This window comes from Colossoma macropomum, unplaced genomic scaffold (assembly GCF_904425465.1).
Source record: "Colossoma macropomum unplaced genomic scaffold, Colossoma_macropomum, whole genome shotgun sequence".
Lineage (NCBI taxonomy): Eukaryota > Metazoa > Chordata > Actinopteri > Characiformes > Serrasalmidae > Colossoma > Colossoma macropomum.
This window is the reverse complement of record NW_023494807.1, coordinates 1,235,696-1,257,975: the sequence shown is the minus strand read 5'-3', so window position 1 is coordinate 1,257,975 and position 22,280 is coordinate 1,235,696. Positions and strand designations below refer to the sequence as shown.

General features: G+C 42.4%; 1 protein-coding gene across 1 annotated transcript in view; it reads right to left on the bottom strand.

Annotated features, from left to right (window-relative positions):
* The window catches only part of jph1b (junctophilin 1b), a 49,625-nt gene extending 36,167 nt beyond the window's left edge, over positions 1–13,458 (bottom strand). The window contains exons 1-2 of the mRNA XM_036556096.1: positions 12,375–13,458; positions 6,604–7,369 (exon numbers count right to left, since the gene is read on the bottom strand). Of these exons, the coding sequence (XP_036411989.1) occupies positions 6,604–7,369; positions 12,375–12,753 (1,145 nt within the window). The 5' untranslated portion in view covers positions 12,754–13,458. The remainder of the gene's footprint in view (positions 1–6,603; positions 7,370–12,374) is intronic.
* Positions 13,459–22,280: the final 8,822 nt, after the last annotated feature.

Here is a 22,280-nt window from a genome sequence, read left to right as displayed (position 1 = left end):
TAATATCCATAACAATAAGTAGCTATTTTGTAGGAGGAGCTGCTTAGTGGATTTTTTAGAAGAGAAACTCCAGCATTTCCAGTATAACCTGAAAAATGAAGCACTTGGACTGTGTGTTCTGACTTGTGGCACAGGTGGCATCCTTTGACTGTGCCATGTTTAAAGTCTCAGTACGACCCATTCTACTGTCAGTGTGTGTCTATGGAGATCACATGGCTGTGTGCCTGAATTTACACCTGTTATTCAAGTAATTTGGGGCCATTTCTATTATTCCATTCACCATAACATTTTGGCAGAATGTGACAGCTGGCTTTTTCAAATTATGTCAAAAAATAAAAACAAATGTTGTACAAAGTTTTGTACTGGTAGTATTTTTTTTCATATGTCCATATATCCTGATAGCAAGAGGAATAGTGGGCCGCTGTTGGCCCGCTGATGGCAAAACTGGTGGTCCACTGGCATTTTGCTCAGCATTTTCTGGGCGGCCCACCGGCGGTCAGGCAGAGTATTGGACTAAATTCCACTTATCATCGCTCATTTTCCACAAACAGTCCAATTTACTTATTTTTTGCTTCCTTCCTTTCTTTAGTTATACTGTGTAAATTAGTTTAGTAAATCTTTTTAATCTATCACAGTGTCAGCGACGACACTGTCTACAAAATCTTCTAATATCAGCCAAGTCATTATTTTTTTGTTTGTAATATTTGTCTTTGTTTATTTTCTAAAATAAATTTTAAATCTGTTCGAGAAGACTAAATACTAGTTAGAGCTTGTATGCAGGACAATAATCCGGGTGGTCCAAGGGTGGACCAGCGGTAGCAAAGAGTCAGCGGGGTGCGACCTCATCAAGCCAGAGGACCGATATATGCTCGCTATCTGGGATATGCAGAAAATATATGCAAGTTTTCATTACAGATGGATTTAAAAATGACCATCTGCAAACACTTTCAAATGTATTTGATAGATACAGTAAGGATATATTTATTTTCCATATGGGAACGCATTTGTTTCTTCCTACATACGTGCCACACACCCCATAATTACATAAGAATCTTCTCTCCTAGCAACACCTCACCCCCGACAACATGTGCGCGAGTTTTTTTCATGGCCTTCTTTTCTTTGGAATAACCACAAATGCATTAGAGTTGATTTTGTGTGTCAAACCAACTTCCCATGAATTCCTACTCAGAATGATCAGAGGCATTTGGAGGTTCTCATGCCGCTGCCACTGCCGCTGCCGCTGCCGCTGCCCCCCATGCCTCTGTGACTTCATCGCCGACACATCCTGTTGGCCCTGCATCGATTAGATGTTCAGCAGGAGCTGTGGCTGCGGGGCATATGACGGCACTCATGCGGACAGACTATTCAACACGGCCGCTCTCCACAACACCCGCCTCTCTCTCTCTCTCTCTCTCTCTCTCTCTCTCTCCCTCTCTTCATCTTTCTGTCTCTCTCTTCCCATCTCTCTCTGTCTATCTCTTTCTCTCTCTCTCTCTCTCTCCCTCTCTATATCTTTCTGTCACTCGCTTCCCATCTCTCTCTATCTCTTTCTCTCTCTCCCTCCCTCTCTCGTTCCTTCTTTTTCTCTCCCCCCCTTTTTTTATATATCTTTCTCTCCCCCTCTCTATATCTCTCTCTTCCTCTCTCTCCATCTCTCCCTCCCTCTCTTCTTTTCCATCTCTTTCGCTCTCCCCCATATCTCTTTCTCTCTCTATATATATCTTTCTGTCTCTCTTCCCATCTCTCTATCTCTTTCTCTCTCCCTCCCTCTCTCTCTTTCTTTTTCTCTCTCCCCCCTTTTCTATATATCTTTCTCTCCCCCTCTCTATATCTCTCTTCCTCTCTCTCCCTCCCTCTCTTCTTTCTATCTCTTTCACTCTCCCCATATCTCTCTTTCTCTCTCCCCCCTCTATGTATCTTTGTCTCTCTCTCTCCATCTCTCTCTTATCCATCTTCTTCTCTCTCTCTCCTCGTCTGTCTTTCTCCCTCTTTCTCTCTCCTCCCTTTCTCTCTCCCCGTCTGTCTCTTTCTCTCTCCCTCTCTTCCTTACCTTTTGCTCTCCCCATATCTCTCTTTCTCTCTCCCCCCTCTATGTATCTTTGTCTCTCTCTCTCCATCTCTCTCTTATCCATCTTCTTCGCTCTCTCTCCTCGTCTGTCTTTCTCCCTCTTTCTCTCTCCTCCCTTTCTCTCTCCCCGTCTGTCTCTTTCTCTCTCCCTCTCTTCCTTATCTTTTGCTCTCCCCCTGTATCTCTCTTTCTCTCCCCCCTCGATATTTCTCTTCCTCTCTCCATCTCTCTCTTCCTTTGTCTCTCTCTTTCTCTCTCTCATCTATCTTTCTTTCTCTTTCTCTATCCTCCTTTTCTATCTCTCTCTTTCTCTCCCTCTCTTCCTTATCTCTTTTGCTCTCCCCTGTATCTTTCTCTCTCTCCCCCTCTCTATATATCTCTCTTCCTCTCTCTCCATCTCTATCTTCCTTTATGTCTCTCTCTCTCCCCCTCTCTATATATCTCTCTTCCCCCCTCTCTCTCTCTCTCTCTCTATATATATATATATATATAATTTTTTTCCTCTCTCCATCTCTATCTTCCTTTATGTCTCTCTCTCTCCCTCTATATATCTCTCTTCCTCTCTCTCTCTCTCTCTCTATATATATATATATATATATATATAATTTTTTTTCCTCTCTCTCCATCTCTATCTTCCTTTATGTCTCTCTCTCTCCCCCTCTCTATATATCTATCTTCCTCTCTCTCCATCTCTATCTTCCTTTATCTCTCTCTCTCTCTCTCTCTCTCTCTCTCCATCCATCTCTCTCTCTTTGTCTTGTAAGGGACTGGTCATGAAACAGCTCCTTGTTGAATTTACCTATTACCCCCTTGTTGACAATGTGGACTAATTGTTTTGTTCTATGGGGGTCTTGCTTTGTGGACCTGATGAACTTAGTGGGTTTGTGTTAAATCTGTGAATTGACCTCTCTGTAATTTGGCTAAGTTGCCTTTTGCTTTATTTGTCTTTCCTACTTTGTTATGGTTTTGAATTTGGCCTGAGCTGGCTGTGACCGCTCTTATTACGTGGACAAAGGTTGATTAAAGGGGTTTCAAAGTCAAAGTCTCTCTCTTTATCTCTATATCTCGCTTCCTCCCTTTCTCGCTGTTTCTCTCTTCTTCTCTCTGTTCCTTTCTGTCTCTCTCTCTCTCTTTCTCTCTCTCTCTCCCACACTTACTCATTCCATGGCCATGGGAGAGAAAACAAAAGTGATATGACTCTCACAACTGGAATCAATGACTCAAGTTTAGTTAGGTAAGAAAGTTCAACACTGTAACCATGGTTACACCTCACAACAACACAGCTTCCAGAAAATTTCTCTGATTATCATTATTATTGGTGTTGTTGCCATCAGTAAAAAAGCTGTTTTTTCATCTTCAATCCTTAAATTTGGCTGATCGTTCATACATATCAGCTCATTAGCAACCCAGCACATACATCTAACACAGACTGACCGACAAACTGCCACGAGCAAGAGGCCGCGCGTTACAGTGATGTTGCCAGGGCTAATACCACATTCACATGTTCGTGTTGAAAAAAGCGCCATTCTGCACCTCACAGCCTTCGTCGTGGTTCTATTGAAGAAAACGGAGTATCCAGTTCATATATCGTCCATCTACCTGTGAACGTTATTAAGCACAACAAAACGTGGAGTAAAACTACCCATCACTGCAATGCACTGCCTTGCGAACTGAACCAGGTTCTTTCTTCATTAGTGCACTTGGGTCCAACCCCATTTCACCCCTCGCCCCTACCACTTAGCCCTTAGCCCTCTGTTTTGCACGTTCACATCTAGGGGTAGGGTGTCCCAGTATTTGTTGAGATGGAGGGGTAGGGCAAAGTGAAAAGGTTTTTCAGAGGTTATGAGAAAAAAAGAAAAATGATAACCACTGTATTATTTTAGTTTGATGTCGTTTCAGTGTATTATGGTCATTTTCTTCGTAACAAGCATAACAAATCGCTAAAAGTATGCTAAAGTCTCGGTAGCTAGCTAGCTAATTTTCCCGTTCCACCTTAAATAGTCCAGCAGTTCTGACGCCTGAAGCGCCAGAATGTAACTGCTGCACCATTTAAGGTGGAACGGGAAAATTTGAACAAGAACCTGGTGAATATCTGACTTCAGCTTCGTATCACTGAAGAATTAGCAGTGGGTGATAATAAATAATTGCCCCCCTCTTTGAAGTCACATGACGCCCTAAATGTAACTAAAGCCCAGCAGTGAGGAGCTGAACTTTACCCTCCTCTGCTGTCACTGAAGACGGGCCGGACTGCCAGTGGAGAACCGCTAGCAGCCGTTAATGAAGCAATTTTTTTTTTTTTTTTAATTTGAGGGTCCCATTTCAGAGGGCAAGATTTCAACCACTACCCCTTGTAACTCCGTTCCAAGGGGTTAGGGTGACACTCGAAAACAAGGGGTAGGGGTAAAAAGAAGAAATGGGATTGGGCCTTGGTGCTCCATGCAACCATCATGACAGTCAAAGATTATTCCATTAAACAGCAGAAGGATTTTTAGTGACTTGTCGCAGTGAGACTGAAATCAGTTGTCAGTCAGTAGGTGTGCGTATACTGGACATTTCACAACAGCTTCGACGCAGCTGAGCCAATCAGAATGCAAAACTGGAACTACCTGTTTTACAGCTCTCATTCTGCTCACGATAACAAAATAATCTATTTTAATTCATTATTTGTTTTGTCACTTATATGGAAAATAGACAAGACAGAGGGGGTGGAAATGAGGTCACTGGGTTGCTAGCTGCCTAAGGCACATATTAAAGGGTTTGCCATTGCTATCTAGAACCCCTTCAAGAATTTATTAACCATATCAGCTCTAAGCTATTCAGTTTTTTATCTGAAGGCTTATTCAGTAACTACTATAAAAGTAATAAAACTAAATGCAACTATGAGAGTTCAGTATTGAAGTACAGGCCCACATAGAGAGCCCAAGCTCTTAGTCTTGGGGGGGCCAAGGTGTATGTTTGTGCTGGGCCGGGGGCCAAAAAGACAGCCAACTGTGACGCTTTCCTGACCTATGAAGCAGAATGTCTTTAAATTCCCTAAAAAGATATTCTTCACTCCAGTGGTCCCTAAATCTCCCCTTGTTGTCCACATAGCACTGTCTGTTATGAGCACTGTCCATGTCATTAGTTCATACCTGGTAGCCACATATGTGATGCTACATCTCTGTTGCAGGACTGCTGTTAAAAAAATGAAAATCATTTCATATGACCAAAGAATCAGTGGTGGGTGACAATAAATAATTGTCTCCCCCTCTTTGAAAGCATATGATGTCCTAAAGCCCAGCAGTGAAGAGCTGAACTTTACCCTCCTCTGCTGTCACTGCAGACTGGCAGGGTCGCCTACAGAGCAGCGCCGGTAGCTGTTAATGAAGTAATGCTCTTTTTATTTGAGGGTCCCATTTCAGAAGGAAGATTTCAACCACTACCCCTAAAACACAGATCCAAAGGGCAAGGTGACACTCTGAAACAAGGGGTTGGGGTACAAATAAGGAATAAGATTGGGTCTTAGCACCATTCCTCCTAGACTGGCATGTAAACGCAACACGTATTGAGCTGAACTGCTAGAACGGACGACTTTCACATAACGAATCAAGTAAACAGTTCTTTATCACTCAGAGAGCCTGGTACAGCAGTGAACGAGCCACCTTCATCGAGATGAACTGATGACCGCTCCAAAGCCCTTACTGTAAGAGTGAGGTGTTGGTAGTACACCACTGCCAAAAAGGGCTCTCTGAAGCCATTTCATAGAACAAGTACGTTTAGATCTACGGCAATTAAATGTTTTTACTTGAGCCAAACATGCAAGCCATTTAGGAACCTTTATTTTTAAGGGTGTGGCATTGTTTAATTAGAACAACTTCAGCTGAATTAAAATCACAGTTTAATTTACTGTTTGTCCGTATTAAAGGGGCACTCTGTAACCATTCTTGCATCTATTGCAAACTGGAGCAGTGGTCTTCAAACCAGTCCTCAGGACCCGCAAACAGTCCACGTTCTTGTTTTTATGTAACTCAAACTGCAGAAGGATGGAGAAAAATCTGGACCGTTTAGAGGGGCCTTCAGCACACATGCTCTAGAGCAAAATTTAGCAGCTTAAAAATTAGGAAAAGCCCTTTCTGAGGATGTATCTCGAAGACGGAACTGTTGAGAAGCTGCTATCCTTTGTGGATACTGGACGGTGGGCTATATCTGTTTACTTCGGCTATTTAGAAGATAGAAATCATGTCTTTGTTTATTAGCCACGTCAGCGTCTATGCTAGCAAAAGGATTTCTTAATGTGAAAACACAAAAAAGGACACAAAATTGTCAATCCTGTCAAATTCTGTCAACTCGATGAGGCTGAGGAACGCAGTATATTACATTCAACAAAGCACAGAATTTGACCAGGGTTTTTTGACCCTTAAAATCTATATTGGACACAAAATGCTCACCCTGGTCAAACCTTTTTCTATTTAACATATAAATCCATCAAATTTCACTAATCTAAATAACACTGATGTTTTTGGTTATTGTGATAGCTGTGGTGTCGTTCAGTTTACCTCGAGGTGGCGATCTCCACTTTCGTCCGGGCGATAGCAGCTGCTCTGATGGCTCCTTCAACAGCACGGTCCACCTTCTGCTTGGTCTTGGTGTTCTTGAGGGGTATGAGCTGTTTCTTGATGCCGCGGACCAGCACGTTGTTCTTGTACTTGCCCTCCTCACGTGTGCCGTCTGGGAACATTGTGCAGCCGTAGCCGTGGCGCTTGTTGTTGGTCCACTCGCCCTCGTACTTCATGCCGTTGGACCGCTCGCTGACCCCGAAGCCATTGCGCTTGTCATTCTTCCACTCGCCCATGTAGGACTCGGTGGTGGTGGCGTCCACATTGTCTTCCATGGGTGTGTACTCGTCCGCCCCTTCTCCCTCTCCAAAGCTGATGGTGGAGTTGGCGTCGCTGGAGCTGATGCGGCTCATGGTGGCGTCGCTGCGGGCCGAGCTGCGCTTGCTGGAGATGGACGAGCGCGAGTCGGATTTGCGAAGCTGCTTCAGGCTGCCGAACAGCGAGCCACGTCGGAACAGTCCTTTCTTCCGGGCCGGACCTCCCAGCTCGCTGTCGCTGTGGAAGTTGAGCACAAAGCCGCCGCGAGTTCCAGCCGGACTGTCCGCCAGACGCTCATGAAGGACAGAGCCGTTACTCTGCTCGCTGCGCAGCGAGGCCAGAGAGGTGCGGAGCGGAGAGCGGATCACCGTGGCCATTCCGTACGGAACGCTCTGACGGACACCATAGCCGTGCCGCATGCCCCCCATCCACTGGCCCTGATACGTACCTGCCAAAAACAACAGGCAATAGTTAGCAGAAACAGCACGTACAACATTACGTATTATTATAATCAAAAAATATAAGTCTAACTTTCTGAAATCAATGCAACTGAATTGCTTCCTTCAAATGAATCTTTCATAACATCTCTCCAGATTTGCAAAAGACAGAACAGCTGTGAATCCATTTCACCGTTTAAACTCTAGGCTTACTATTCATTTATTAATCATAACACTTACTATTCTTTAAGAACTAAAAATGCTGACTAATGTGAAAGTAATGTGTAAGTTATTGCCCACATATCAGCCCCATACAGATCAATTCTATTAAATTTCAGCAGAATTTGATCACTGAGATGTAAAATTCATTCATAGTAATTAAATGGTTAATGATAAAGAAACCTTCTAACTCAGATTTCTTTAGATTGAAAGAAACCAGGGGTCACAATGCCTACAACACAAATATACCTACTTTATTTACTTTATTTACTGTAGGTAATGTTGATGATGGTAAAATAGTGGTAGATTTGATACAATAAGCTTTATTTGGGGACTTTTTTTCCTTATAACCTATATAATAGCATGTAGCACTAAATCACTTGATTAGAATTGAAAAAAAAAACACATTTTATGCAAAACTTTATCTATAAACTGTCATAAAACGATATCTCAGGCATCAGGCAGCATCATTTCATTTAACAGTTTCCTGCAAGGCAGCTTTAAAATGTATTAAATGCTTCTGATATCTGGTTCCTAGCAACAATTCTGACCAGGTACTTTTCTGATCTCTTTGTTTTTCAGCATTTTTCCCCAATTTAGTCGGGTCCAATTCCACCTACTAGCTAGATCTTCCCCAGTCACACGATGCTATCAGCACTAAGAGGGTGAAGGCCAGCACATGCTTCCTCTGAGTCAGGTAAAGCTCCACCACATCACTGGACAGCTCGACACACTTGGAGGAGAGCACTAAGTGCTAATTCTGTTGCATCAGCTAACAGACGCATGCCATCCTACCCAGAGAGAGAGAACAGCTGCTCTCTTGGACCCCCAGCCATGGACGGCGAACTGATGATAGGGCCAACACTTACACAGTTGTCCAGAAAATGATCTAATTAAGTACAGGCGTAAAGCTTAAATTTCGCAGTGAATCAATTTGATAATAATGACGATTATTTTAATGTGATTATGAATAAACTGAACAGACAAATGCCACAAAAGACATGTTGCAAAAGGTAACGGTATAACTAACACAACTCATATCACTATATCACTGAACATCAGTTTCATAGTAGTTACACTTCCATAAACATAATATGTTATATATACTAAAATGAATCACTCTTTATTTAGATGATCCTCTCCAATGAAAAATCATACATTAACCATTCTAAGTCTTTTGGGATTATTAGTTATTTTGTTTTCTATTTTATTCTGTACAAGCTTTCACATTAAGGAGCTAAACTATGGTCTAGTTGTTTCAGTGACCAATTTATTTTAAACACAAAATATCAAATGATGTCATACCATGCTTATATGACTTTTATTACTAAAATATCACATATACTGGTTTTGGTTGCAAGGGCTCAGTTATTTAGGGAAGTTTTTAGGGAAATCTCACTACAAATGCTGACTTGCCTGTCAGTTTAGTGCTAAGAATGCTAAGACTTTTTGAACTGATACACAGAAAACATCAGTTTTCTGGCTCTGATTTTGAAACATATCGAATTGCAGCACATAAGGAGTCCAGAAACTGATCAACCGTAAAACGTCAACACCAATAAGCGTTTTCTTGGAAAGGTTGCCAGTTCAAATAGTTCTGTTTCTCTGCATACTAGAGACAAACAAATGGGCCTAATACAACTACCACTGAAAATACAATTAAGGCTGAGAGAAATGGTCAAGTCTAAATTCTGAATTGATCATATTATCAATATTGTCAAATGTTAGCTATTTCAGGACTTTCCCTGAGTCAAATCCCCTTCTTGTCCTTTCCCACTAAACATACTGGAGTTTTTCCCTTAAAGGGCCCATATCATGAAAAACCAAACATGCGTTTTTGAAATAAAAGCGTTTAAAGTAAGATGTGAACTTTGTTACAGTTTCAAAACATACCAGTCCATACAGACCATATATGCTGCAAAAATAGCCTGTTTTGAATGTGTTTTTGTGATGTCACAAGAACCAACCCATTTCCATATATCCAGCTATTCAGCCTAGAGCAGTTTAGCCCCACCCATTCACACTTAAGTTATAAGGAGTGTTTCAGCCTGGACTGCTTTTTGAACAGGTACAATAGAGGGAAGCCAATAATTTACATATATCAGTCTTAAAGGCACAGTAACAGCCTGTTTTACTCTGAAAGATAAACAGAGGGTGGTCATGTAAAATTAGTTATGACCATTTTGGTATGCACAAACGTTAGAAGTGGACCTTAGAGGAAAAAGAAAATACAAGAAAACATAAGCCCTAATGTAAAAACGCTCCCTCTGTGTGATTAAGAGATGGTTCAAATCACTTATACAGTTGAAGCGTAAAGTACGATGTGCTAACGTGAATGAATATAGCAGCTTCGTATTGCTGTCTTATATGTCAAAGAATGTTTCAGACCGCGCCATCTTATGTATGGCTGGGACAGTAATACCCCAATTACTACACACCAAGTGTAACCCTAGCTGTGGAATGACGAGTGTGTGACAGAGTGGATGGCTGTCCCTCCTATATCTCGGCCGCCAGTGTGTCAGGCCTGACAGCCTCCCCAGAACACCCAGACCTATTTTAAAACATGGAAGTAACCCGAGACATCGTGAAATTTGTAGCTTATGCCAACCATAACTCTGATTTATTTACCCCATTTATACAAGCCGTTACTCATGTCTGTACTTTACTACCTGTCACTCTCTCCTGATCAATAATATGGAAGGTTTCAGAGTGAAAAATAGAAAAGACAGTGGTAATTAAATAGTTGTTATTTGGGGAAGCTTACCACACTTTTAGGTAATATGCTGGGTGAAAGTTTTGATGCTATTATTGTACTATAATATAAAGCAAATTGGGACTGTACAGCTTGTGCAACTGTTCTAAAATGGCCCAGATTTGAAAGAAAACTACAATTGTGTTCAGAGTTTAATGCACCAAACATATATTATTATGATGACGGCCCAGATTTCAGCCATTCTTTCCACTGACAGCCTCCTCCCACCTTTTTTTGAGCAACAGCGGAATCTTTCCTACTAACATGCCTATTACATATGAGCATGAAACCTAATGCAGTGGACGTCAGTGTCCTTATCCGTTCCTATTCAGTTGCCTGTGACCGCAGCACCCAGTTTAACACATGATCACATAATTAATGCAACAGTTTCTTGTTTGCTGAATAAAAAAAAACAAACAAGCAACCAACCAATCAAACCAGCGAAGATCAATACTTGTCTTTAGGTCTGTGCTGGTTAAAAGGGACTTTGATTCGAAGGCTTGCAGATGTTACTATTTTTAGCAACGACCTCTATGACTGACCAGTCCTGTCCAACGCCATATATCAATATAACCACCCAGTCTAGCTCTGCTTTACCTGTTATTATTAAACTCAAATGTGGTCAACATGCTTGTGTTGCAACTTCAAGACAGCAACAAATGGGCTTTCTGCAAGGCCAGTGGTGGGGTTTAAGTGGTGGTGCTCAACCACCAAACCTTGCATTGTGCTGACCACCAGTCTAGCCAAGAGCAAACTGGAATGTTTCCCAACATTAGCTCCACTCCACCTGTTATACCATCCAAATGTAGTCGAGTTGTTGCTTCAACAAAGCAACAAATGGAGCTTTTTGTGGATGGCCCTGGTTTACAACAGAGGCTCCACATATAGGCGAGACCACCAAGCTCAACATTGTACTGGCCAAAATCACTGTACCGGCTTCAGATATGGTCAAGAATAATCATGTGGCAGCCACAACAACCTCAGTATTACCCGTGGTGATATACTTGCGCTGTACTTTCAACAGAGCAACAACTGGACCTTCTGGTGGCCTGATGGTGAAGGTTTATGGCTGAGGCTTCACATATGGGCTAAACCACCAAACTTAACATTGCACTAGCCAACGGTCCAGCCAAAATCAGCTCCAAATCAGGTCAAGAATAACTAAGTTGCAGCTTCAACACAGCCACAAATTGACCTCCAGTGGGTTGGTGATGAAGGTTTATGGCTGAGGCTTCACATGCAGGCTAAAAAACTAAACCCAACATTGCTTTGGCCAAAAGTCCAGCCAAAATCACCCGACCTGCTTCAAAAGCAGTCACAGCTTCAGAGCAACAAACAGATCTAGTACACCAGTGGTGAAGGTCTACGTCTGTGGCTTCACATATTCTTGACCACCAAACCCCCACACTGCACTGGCCAACACACTTTGATTCAACCACTAAACCTCATGCTGCTCTCAGTGGTCCAATCAAAAACACTTTGGGATTTTCTCTCACTGTTTAGGCCCGTGTTACCACCAAGCAGGTCAAAGGGAAGCTGACCCAGACCCCTATGGAGTTAAATCAGTGTCACTAGAGCCTGAACCTGAATTCATGATGCTTGAAAAAAAGTACATACATCATTTTCACTGTAGATTTTAAATATACTGTCCTAAATATACCTCTTTAAAATGCAGGTAATAAAAAAATCAGTCTCAAAAAATTAAGTTAGTAGGAAATTTAGGATATTTTCCTTGAATTTCTCTATGGTGCCAATATAAGGTGTTCCATTTTGTACAGGTTTTAATTTTTTGAACATGAATTTTGTAAATATTTATTTTAAACCTGAATTTCTTACCATTTTTTTTATCTGAACTTTTTATGACTTGATTTTTTAACCTAAACCTGAATTTCCCAGATCTGAATCTCGAGGTAAATATATTCAAATCTCTAAAATTCATATTGAGAGTTTTCCAAGAACATAAAATTAAACATGCATTTTTTTTCCCGAGCATCAGTGACGCTAATTTAACTCCATAAAGCCCCCAACTTCCCACCAATACTCACCCCCATCGGCGTAGGTCTCGACCCCGTACCCGTCCTGCAGCCCGTTACTCCACGTGCCCTCGTATCTGGCCGGTGTGTTGAGGCTCTGGCGGACCCCGTAGCGCCCCTTAAAGCCGTGCGTCCACTCCCCGCGGTACAGCCACCTGCCTTTGGACTCGACGCCCAGGCCGTGGCGCTTGCCCTGCGCCCAGTGGCCCTGGTACGTGTTGCCGCTGGGCCACGTGTACACGCCGGACACCTCGAAGCCGCTCGCCCACGAGCCCGAGTACTCGCCCTGGCCCTTGGGTCCCGTGCAGATGCCGTGGCCGTGGGCCTTGCCGTCCTCCCAGCCGCCGCAGTACGTGCCTCCATCGTCGAAGTCGAAGCGTCCGCCCGTCATTCAGCTCGAGGAAAACAAACACACGCACGCACGCACACGCTCGCACTCTCTCCCTCTGTCGCTCGCGCGCGCACTCGCATGCACCGGGCTCGCGGATGGACGGACAGACGGATGAACGGAATGGTTTTGACGCCGTTCAGACGCGGAGTCGAAGCCGGAGAAGAAAGATGGAGAAGGGACCGCGCTGATGGAGCTCCGGATGAGGTTGGTGGTGACAGGGGTGGGTGGGGGGCATTTGGGGGTAAGAAGGGCCGGATGGCTGTGGCTCTTCACTCTTCTGCTGTCCTGCTGTTGCTGATTCTCTCTCTGTCTCTGTCTGTCTGTCTCTCTCTCTCTCTTTCTCCCTCCCTCCCTTGCTCGCCTTCCCAGCGAGGGAGAGAGGAGAGGAGCCCAAAGCCCGGAGAGACACACCGGGCTGCTGACGTCAGAGCGCTGGCATAGCCACGCCCCCTCTTATCCACCCACCCCCCCCCTCCTGTTAAAGGCGCTGGATCATCTGGAGCTGCAATTTCTCTTTGGATGTATTATTTTTCCCCCTCTGAGCTGAACTGAGCAGCTTAAGCTGGGAGGAGGCACCGCCGAAAAAGCTGCACTGAACTGACCTGATTCAGATAAAGACAACACACACACAATGTGTCCAAAAGTTTGTGGACACCTGCTCATCCTCGTTTCTTCTGAAATGAAGCGCATTCAAAGTGAGCTTGTCCTCCTGCGCTGCAGTAACAGCCTCGACTCTTCTGGAAGGCTTTACGCTAGGTGTTGGAACATTGCTGCGAGGATTTGATTAAGAGCATTAGTGAGGTCAGGTGCTGATCAGTTCTGGATCACTCCAACTCATCCCATAGTGGCATTGAGGCCTTAGGCCCATGTGTGGCTGCTCCAGGGCCTCCTATTCTACTAGTAATGCTTTTGCCCCATAGAATACCTTTAAAAATATGAAATAGAAACGCAGAATTGTTTACGCAGAGTTAACTTGTTCTGTAGTTCGACTAAAGCTGTTTGACTACAGAATGCAGTCAATACTCTTTCTCACAGGTGAGCCGAGCAGACAGTACTTCAGCCATGGTCTATAAAATGGACAAAAGTACAGAGAATATTAAAAACAGGGTATCCTTCTGGATCTAAACGATCATGCTTTGTCCTTTTCAGTGTTTATTCTTTGTGCTACTAGAAGTTTCCTCGTTTCAGTCTTGGGGCTTGAATTGTAAAACGTATTTGAATTTCATTCTGAAGTTGCTCTTAAGATTTACCTGTGAATGATTTATAAAAACATAATTCACGCACTTTAATGCATGTAGCACATTAACACTGCTGTTATGAAACGTTTGCAGAGACGCAGTAAGGTGTTTTAAGTAGGGGTTTAGGCAGCGTGTATGTGACTTGAACGATGATGTCATGCAAAATAATTTCCGTCTTCATTTGATTTTTTTTTTGTTCTAATTATTTTCTAATTTTCATCAAACAGAATGCGTCATATAGTGCTATAATGAGGCTAGAGACCACAATATACTCATATAACTGACACATCAGACCACAGGCTCACACCCTGTCTCTGCTCTCTCGTTTTAGATGAACTTTAGAACCTAGAACTTTATGAGCTGAGTGGTGACCAATCAGACTGTGGATAAGTGGCCTGGTAAGCAATTGTGTCACGCCCACAGTTTTTGAATGTATATATGTGTATATATATTACAGTTGCGGTCCTGACATCAGGGGGTGCCGTGCCCCTGAACGTTTGTACATCAGGATGGAAACTTTAGTTGATCTTCACAAGTTTTCACATTTTATGAAGCAAAGCTTAAGATTTTCACATATGGCAGTTTTAGGGTCAAATCCATGCATATTCATATTCTGTAAATGAGGCATTAAACTCACATCTTCTAAGTCGCTTAGAATCCTTCTGGGTCACAGGGGGAGCTGGAGCCTATCCCAGCGGTCACTGGGCAGAAGGCAGGAAACACTGGACTGTGGGAGGAAACCGGAGTACCTGGAGAAAACCCACACAGACATGAGGAGAACATGCAAACCCCACACAGAAAGAACCCTGGTCGCCCGGCCGGGAACAGAAACCCAGGCCTTTCTTGCTGTGAGGCGTCAGCACTACCCACTGCGCCACCGTGCTGCCTGGCATTAAGCTCCTAAAGGACATTGTCTTCAGTAGTGGTGCTCATTTGGCTGGAACCACATTTATTTTGAATTCTAGCACATATTATATTATATTATATTATATTATACTATATTATATTATGCTGTCAGTATAGAAAATGTTACTGTCTGTTCATGCACTGGTTCCAAAAGACAACATAAACACAAAACCCAAAAGTTAAAACTCTTGCAACACTGTAACCGGTTATGTTTTAACATGTGAGGTTGATCAAATGTGACCAGACCTGTTCCAAAATTCTTATGAACATCTATGGTTATCTGTAATAACCAGCCAAATATGACTGCACATGCCAAAATCCTGCAATCATTCCACATAACCTGGGTTTATTTTTTGCATACTGGCTGCAAGTGTGTGTGTGTGTGTGTGTGTGTGTGTGTGGTAGTTGTTCTGGGGTAATATTTTACACCCCTCCCCCCACACACACACGTTACAAGAAAACATTATGCAATGCAACTCTATGCTATTAGCTATGTTATTCAAAGCCAGACCACATAAACAGCCGTTTTAATACTGAACACAGTGATACTTCCTTTAAAGTGTAATTCCACAATTATTTTTTTTATTTCTGCATAATTCAATAGGTAAGACGTCAAAAACGTCATTCAAGGCAGTTTCGTGTGAAACGCTCCTTCTAGAGAAACTTGCCAAGTTCACAGTGGTGGTGATAGGAACCAGACGTCCACCTCTAAAAGCTCCCTCACAGAAAGTTCCTACATGAAATGGTTATGAATTCACTGCCTGATGACTGAGACACTGTTTTATGATAGATTCGAGGGAGTAAAGTGAGTTTGTAAACTACACGCAGGGTGGAGGGATTCAGAGAGAGTGTTTTCTATAATTACTAAGGCAAAATAGTACCAAAAAAAAAAAAAAGTTTACAGTTTTCAACTTCGCATATAAAATTTGCAACTTTTGCATACAGAAAGTTGTGCCTCACTTAAAAGTAAAAAAAAAACTACAAAAAAGTACAAATATGTGTTTGTATTATAACTGCTTATATATACAGAATAGTGTATTAATACCATACATACAGATAATATCATAATAGGCTGACATCCAGCCAGCTACTTGTTACTATGCAGTTTATACAGTTACTGCACGTTGGTTGTTGCATACATGTTTTCTATAATTGGTCTGTCGTCATGGTATCGCCATACAGTGCAGTGTAAAAAGTCAGTACCCTTGATTTATTCAATTTCCAGTCAAAATAGACACAGTTATTCATTTTCATGAGATATTTCTGATGAGATTAGATATAAAATAATGCACCTGCATAAGGAGTTCAAAAATGTATTAAAGTATACAGAGAAAATGGGACTCCTAACAACTATGCAAGGTCTGGTAGACCACCAACACTGTCCCCATCAGATAAACAGCATTGTAAGCTTTCATCTTTGAGAGAGAGGAGAAAATCAAGCTGCTTCAGATCTGAAACAATCAACAAACATCCTTCCACTGTGAGAAGACGACTCAGCGCTGTGGGTCTGAAAGGATGTGTCGCTGTCTAGAAGCCGTTAGTGAGAAAAGGAGGATAAATAAGAAGAAAATCTGCAAAATCTGCTTTTTTTCCTCAGAATAATGGACTGACCACCCCAGAGTCCAGACCTCAGCATCACTGAAAGAGCTGAATGAAAATGCAACCAACTTCTAAGACTGAACTTTGGAGGTGTGGAAAAATCTCCCTGCAGATTCCTTTGAAAAACTGAAAGAAAGACTCTTTAAAAGAATGGAAGATGAAAAATGTGATATTATATTTAGTTGTTAAGGCTTAATATGTAATTTTCTGTTAAATATGTGTCTCTGCTTTTTTCTTAACGCTGAGAAATGAATGAACTTGTACTTGTGACTGATTTGCGGCTGTTTTGACTGTAAATTAAATAAAGGAAGGGTGGTCTCTGACTTAGTGCTGCATTGCTCATACCTAAGTTGACTCACACTCAGATCCATCACCAGCTATCATCAACACCTGGATCCAGTCGTTTCTTACGCGCTCACTGGCATGCTGACCAGCATTTTTTTTAGTTGTCTTTGCAGAGCAATTGCTCAAACGAGGGCTGAGAGTTGTTGAAAGACAAATGAACTTGTGCTGTTCAAAAGGTGACAAAGAACGTCATCGTCTTCTCAGAATAGAAAGTGAGATCCATGAGGCGCAGGGTGTTCCACAGCGCTAACACCACGAGGCCCAGACTGTTCAACACTGACCCGATCACACTAAGACCACCGCTGTCTGCTCTGTGTGATCGTTTGTATGAAAGTTGTTGCATTACTGTGTTTGTGTGTAAATAAGGTTTGAAAGTTTGTGCTTTTAATAATCCATGAATTTGAGTATTTGACTGACGGGGTGATCAGTGACAACCATTAAATTGTCGGAGATTTGTGTGCATTTCAGATTATACGATGTGATAACTGATCATTCCTGTAGCAATAAATTCGATTTTTATTGACCTGCACAATCAAACAGACAGATTTCTGTAGACAGAAGACAATTTCTGTATTCCAGCTGTGAAGATTTGAGTTCTAATTTTAGGTTTGTTGTATTCTAAACTGCTTCTGTTTATAAAGTTTGATATAGTAAGGCCTACAGTAAGTGAAATAACATCAAACAGCACTGCCTGCCTATTGAAAACATGAACAACAGTGACACCTAGTGTTTATGGTGTGTATTTGAAAGAAATGAAAGCTCAATATCTGAATGGAGTATGGATGAATCCATACGCAAAGAAAAAACAAGCTTAATAATTTCAATAATATCCTTTTTTTTGTTTATTTGTTTAGAAACTATGCAGAACAGAGTAGCATGCCCAAACAAACTAGCAAACAAGCAAAATAAAAGTCTGTATTATTTAGATCAGAAAACGGCTCCAGCTTTGCTTAACCCTCTTATCTATCTATCTATCTATCTATCTATCTATCTATCTATCTATCTATCTATCTATGAACCTAGCTCACTATCTAGATAGGTTATCAAGCAAACTAGCTAGTGCTATTCCCGGTTAAAGTGACTTTATGAAGTTTAGATTCCCCTTGGAGATCAATAAAGTCCATGAAAGTATCTATCTAGATTATCTATCCTGCTAGAACAACCAGCATGGACCAGCATTGCTGGACACCAGCAAAACCAGCATATATTGATTTGGGTGCTGGTCAGCAGCAATGGAAACTCATCACAAAAGCAAAAGCTGGTATGCTGGTCAACCAGGATTCATGTTAATGCTGGATTCATGGATTCATGTTAATGCTGGGTGACCAGCTAAACCAGCACCAGACCAGCATAAAAATATAAAATATCTATCTATCTATCTATCTATCTATCTATGCACATGAGCTGCCCGTGTCCAATGCCCTAGGTTAACCAAAGGGGTTTTAAGCCCCCTAGCACTGGACTGTGAAGCAGTGGAACTGCCTTCTCTATAGTGACAGACCACTATCCAATACCTCTGGGATGAATTAGAGTGACGTTTCTGATCCAGACGTAATTACCAACAGCAGCGCCTGACCTCACTCATGCTCTTGTGGCTGAATTTGGTCAAATCCTCACAGCAATGTTCCAACATCTAGTGTAAAGCATTTCCAAAGGAGTAGAGGCTGTTACTGCAGCAAAAGGGGACAACTTCCCTATTAATGTGCTTGATTTCAGATGAAACATTAGATGAGCAAATGTTTAGACATATATTCTATCCATTAAGCTGACTAGCTTGCTCTGTATCTTTATTGAAGAGGCCTTGTTAAATTGAAAGAATGCAGTTCCTATAACTCACCACTAGATGTCAGCACAGGCTTTTATTTCACTGAGGCCTTGTGTGGCACTGTCACTCTATATGCCAACTGTCTGCAGCCTCCATCTCTGACTGTAAATCATTACAGCAGGCAGCTCTGCTGTTTGGCTTTCTAATCACATGCCAAACACCAGACACGTCACACCGGTTACCAAACGTCCCTACTTTCCTCCTGTGGAGTAAACTATTAAACTATTATTACACTAAATGAACTGGTTTTTAGGCGTCTTTAGACGATGGTTTGGCTGAGTGGTGCGATGATGTCAGGGTGTGTTTTCTCTCCAAGCAGCTGTGTTTAAATGACTGACCAGAAGAAGAGCCACTCCCAAACACAGCTCCATCCTTCTAGGCCTGTCAGGATGGAGTGTTGCGCCAAGCGCAGAGATTTAAAGACGAAATGAACCCACAGCAGATATAAACACCATGAGCCTTCTTTGTAGTCGTATGATGGACAGGCTGAAGTTTCTATACTGAGGCTGTATCATAGGGACAGCAAAAGCTGGGCAGCTCCACTTACATTTACCTTTATCTTTCATTCATTCATTAAATGCTTCTTATTCAGAGGGACTTTCAAAATGTGCAAACAGTGAAGCCAAAGTGATACTAAGGACACAGAGAAACTGTAGCAGTTGAAAAATACATCAGTAAATCTACAGAGGGCAACTCTCAGGTCCTTTTAGGCCTTCAGAGGTCTAATGATTTCTGGAAACTAAAAATATGTCATAATTTAATTCAATTTTCTTTCAAACAGAAATTAGGACTCAAGAATAGTTTTTCTTCACAGTTTCTGGGCAGATATAGCTAAATAAACTCTCCTATTAGTTCGGACTTCAACAGCTGAAGAGCTTACAGCATGCAGTGATCAGCCATAACATTAAAACCACCTCCTTGTCTTTACCCTCATCCATTTTATCAGCCCCACTGACCATAGAGGAGCACTTTGTAGTTCTACAGTTACAGACTGTAGTCCATCTGTTTCTCTGCATACTTTGTTACCCTGTTCTTCAGTGGTCAGCACCCCCACAGAGCAGGTACTATTTGGGTGGCGGATCACTCTCAGCGCTGCAATGACAGTAATGACGTTGTGGTGGTGTGTTAGTGTGTGTTGCGCTTGTGAGAGTGGATCAGACACAGCAGTGCTGCTGGAGTTTTTTTTCTACCACCCTGGAGAGCTCAGATCCAACACACCTGGCTCATTTAATCGGATGCCCCTGAAGGCCTTGATTACCTGGATCAGGTTTGTTAGATGAGGGTTGGAGCTAAGCTCTGCAGGGTGGTAGATCTCCAGGACCAGGACTGAGCATCCCTGTTCTAAGGCAATATAGCCCCCCCAAAAACACTTTTTCAGATTTACTGCTACTTTAAAATGATCAAATTTACAGACTCAGAAGAGACGTGTAGGTTCACTGGCCATTTTGGATAGTGAATAGAATGGCAATATGTAAGTTATAGACATCACCACTCCTGTTTCCTATCGCCTAATCTCACACCAAACCATTGTTTAAAACCCAACAACTGATTTTGGGTGGAATTCCCCTTTATGGTTGACCCAGTCATTAATTATACTGTAGATTTATGATCCATTATAGTCAAATCTAATATCCAGTCTGTCTGCATGTAGGAATGCCTATAGTTTAGACACAGTTCAGTTGGCTGGCAAAGAACTAACTCAATCAGCCAGTGACATAAGCAAACATCAAACTTACTCAAGTTTCTTCTAATTAATAACGAAGTCAATTAGCCGAGACACGTTTGGTGTCTGAACTTTGCTTTTTTAGTTTTGCACTGGAGCTACGTGGCTAATGTAGCTAAGCAATAGAAGCTTATACCTCACAGATTAGCATTGCGCCAACTGCCTGCCTAAACCATGTCTGGTTGTTAAGTAACGTCGATTAGACTTATTTACATGGTTTCCGCTGTATGACGTACTGTTATCTATAAAGAATGGACAAAATTAGCTCACCTAGCTAAAGTAGTAGCCAGGCTGAAGTCTGAATTTCGCCTGTGTCTATAGACCACTGTAGTCGTGGTCATTCTGTAGTCCTCGTTATGCCCATATTAGGAACTCCGGGTCTGAGCTCCATTTCTCTATGGGCAGAATGAATAGGGTTTTCGCCTCTAGCGCCCCCTGTGTTCAATAAAAATGTTCAGAACCTGATACGTTTTGTCCTGTGAACATTTTTCTCCTGAATACCACTGGATCCTCCGAATTACGAGGTCGTTAAAGAGCTATAATACTAATATTGCTACATGCGAGCTGAAACTACTGCGCATCAATTTGATATCACTAAGCTACACTAAACTAAGGCGGCTGTGGCGCTGCTCTGACGAGCTGCGCTACCTTTTTGAAATGTTCGACAGTAGCGCGTATTCACAGGTATACCTGTAAATAAAACATCTGGGTGGGATATTCTGATAGACTAAAACTCCTTATCAAAAACACTACCCGTGTTAAACTACGAGGCTGAATTTAGCTTCTTGTTTGAATGTTCCCATTCCTCCTTAAATGTGCAGCAGCTGTGACTAGCTGTCACAAACATCAGCAAACGAGACAAAACACTGACCTGTCGGTTCTGTAAAACAGCAAAAAGAAGTTAGTGTCACTGAGCTGTTCAGCGGAAACAGAGGAACCTCCTCATATCAGGCCTTTCAGCCCTCCATGAAGCTGAAGTCAGCTTCTTTTTCTCCGGCTGCTTATTCGACTTTTCCCGTTCCACCTTAAATGGCGCAGCAGTTCAGAACGTGACCGCTGCGCCATTTAAGGTGGAGCGGGAAAAGTCGAACAAAAAGCTGGCGAATGTCCTGAGAAAATGTCCTCAGAAAAAAATGTTACCAGCATTCAAGTAATAATGAGGATATTCTGAGAGCCGAAATCAGTTTATCAGGGGGTGAAAACCTGATTAAGGAGGCCGCCAGTCTAATGACGTGAATTCAGAGCGCAGTAGCTTTAGCTCACATGTAGCAATATTCATATTTCAGCTCTTTAACAGCCTCGTAATTCAGAGGATCCAGTGTTATTCGAGAGAAGAACGTTCACAGGACAAAACGTACCAGGTTCTGAACATTTTTATTGAACACAGGGGGCGATGGAGGCGATTTTTCGAAAATCCTGCTCACTCTGGCCGATAGAGAAATGAAGCTCAGACCCAGAGTTCTTAACATGGGCATAACAACATGGCGCCGACTACAGACTGACGACACGACTACAGTGGTCTATTCAGGAAAAATACTAAAATGCTCACAACAGCGTATTTGAGATCCAGGGTTGGGAACCACTGCTCTGAGCAAATATACCAATGACGCTAGATGTCAAGGCCAAACATAAATTGGTCTGCAATCAGTTCCACTTGATAGATGAGGGTGTGTTCAGTGTGTCAACACTTGGCTGGTGGTTGGTGAGAGCCTGTCCTTGGCACAAACATACGGTGACGTCATGGGGGTTCCCAGCAAATCTAAGTGTTACTGGAAGGTTAGACTGCACTCAGGTCATGTTCTGTTGAACTGTGTATCTCCTGGATTTGCGTCTGGGGGACTGAGGAGAGCACAGTGTTTAAACTCAGGGCAAATATGGTTAAACTGATGGT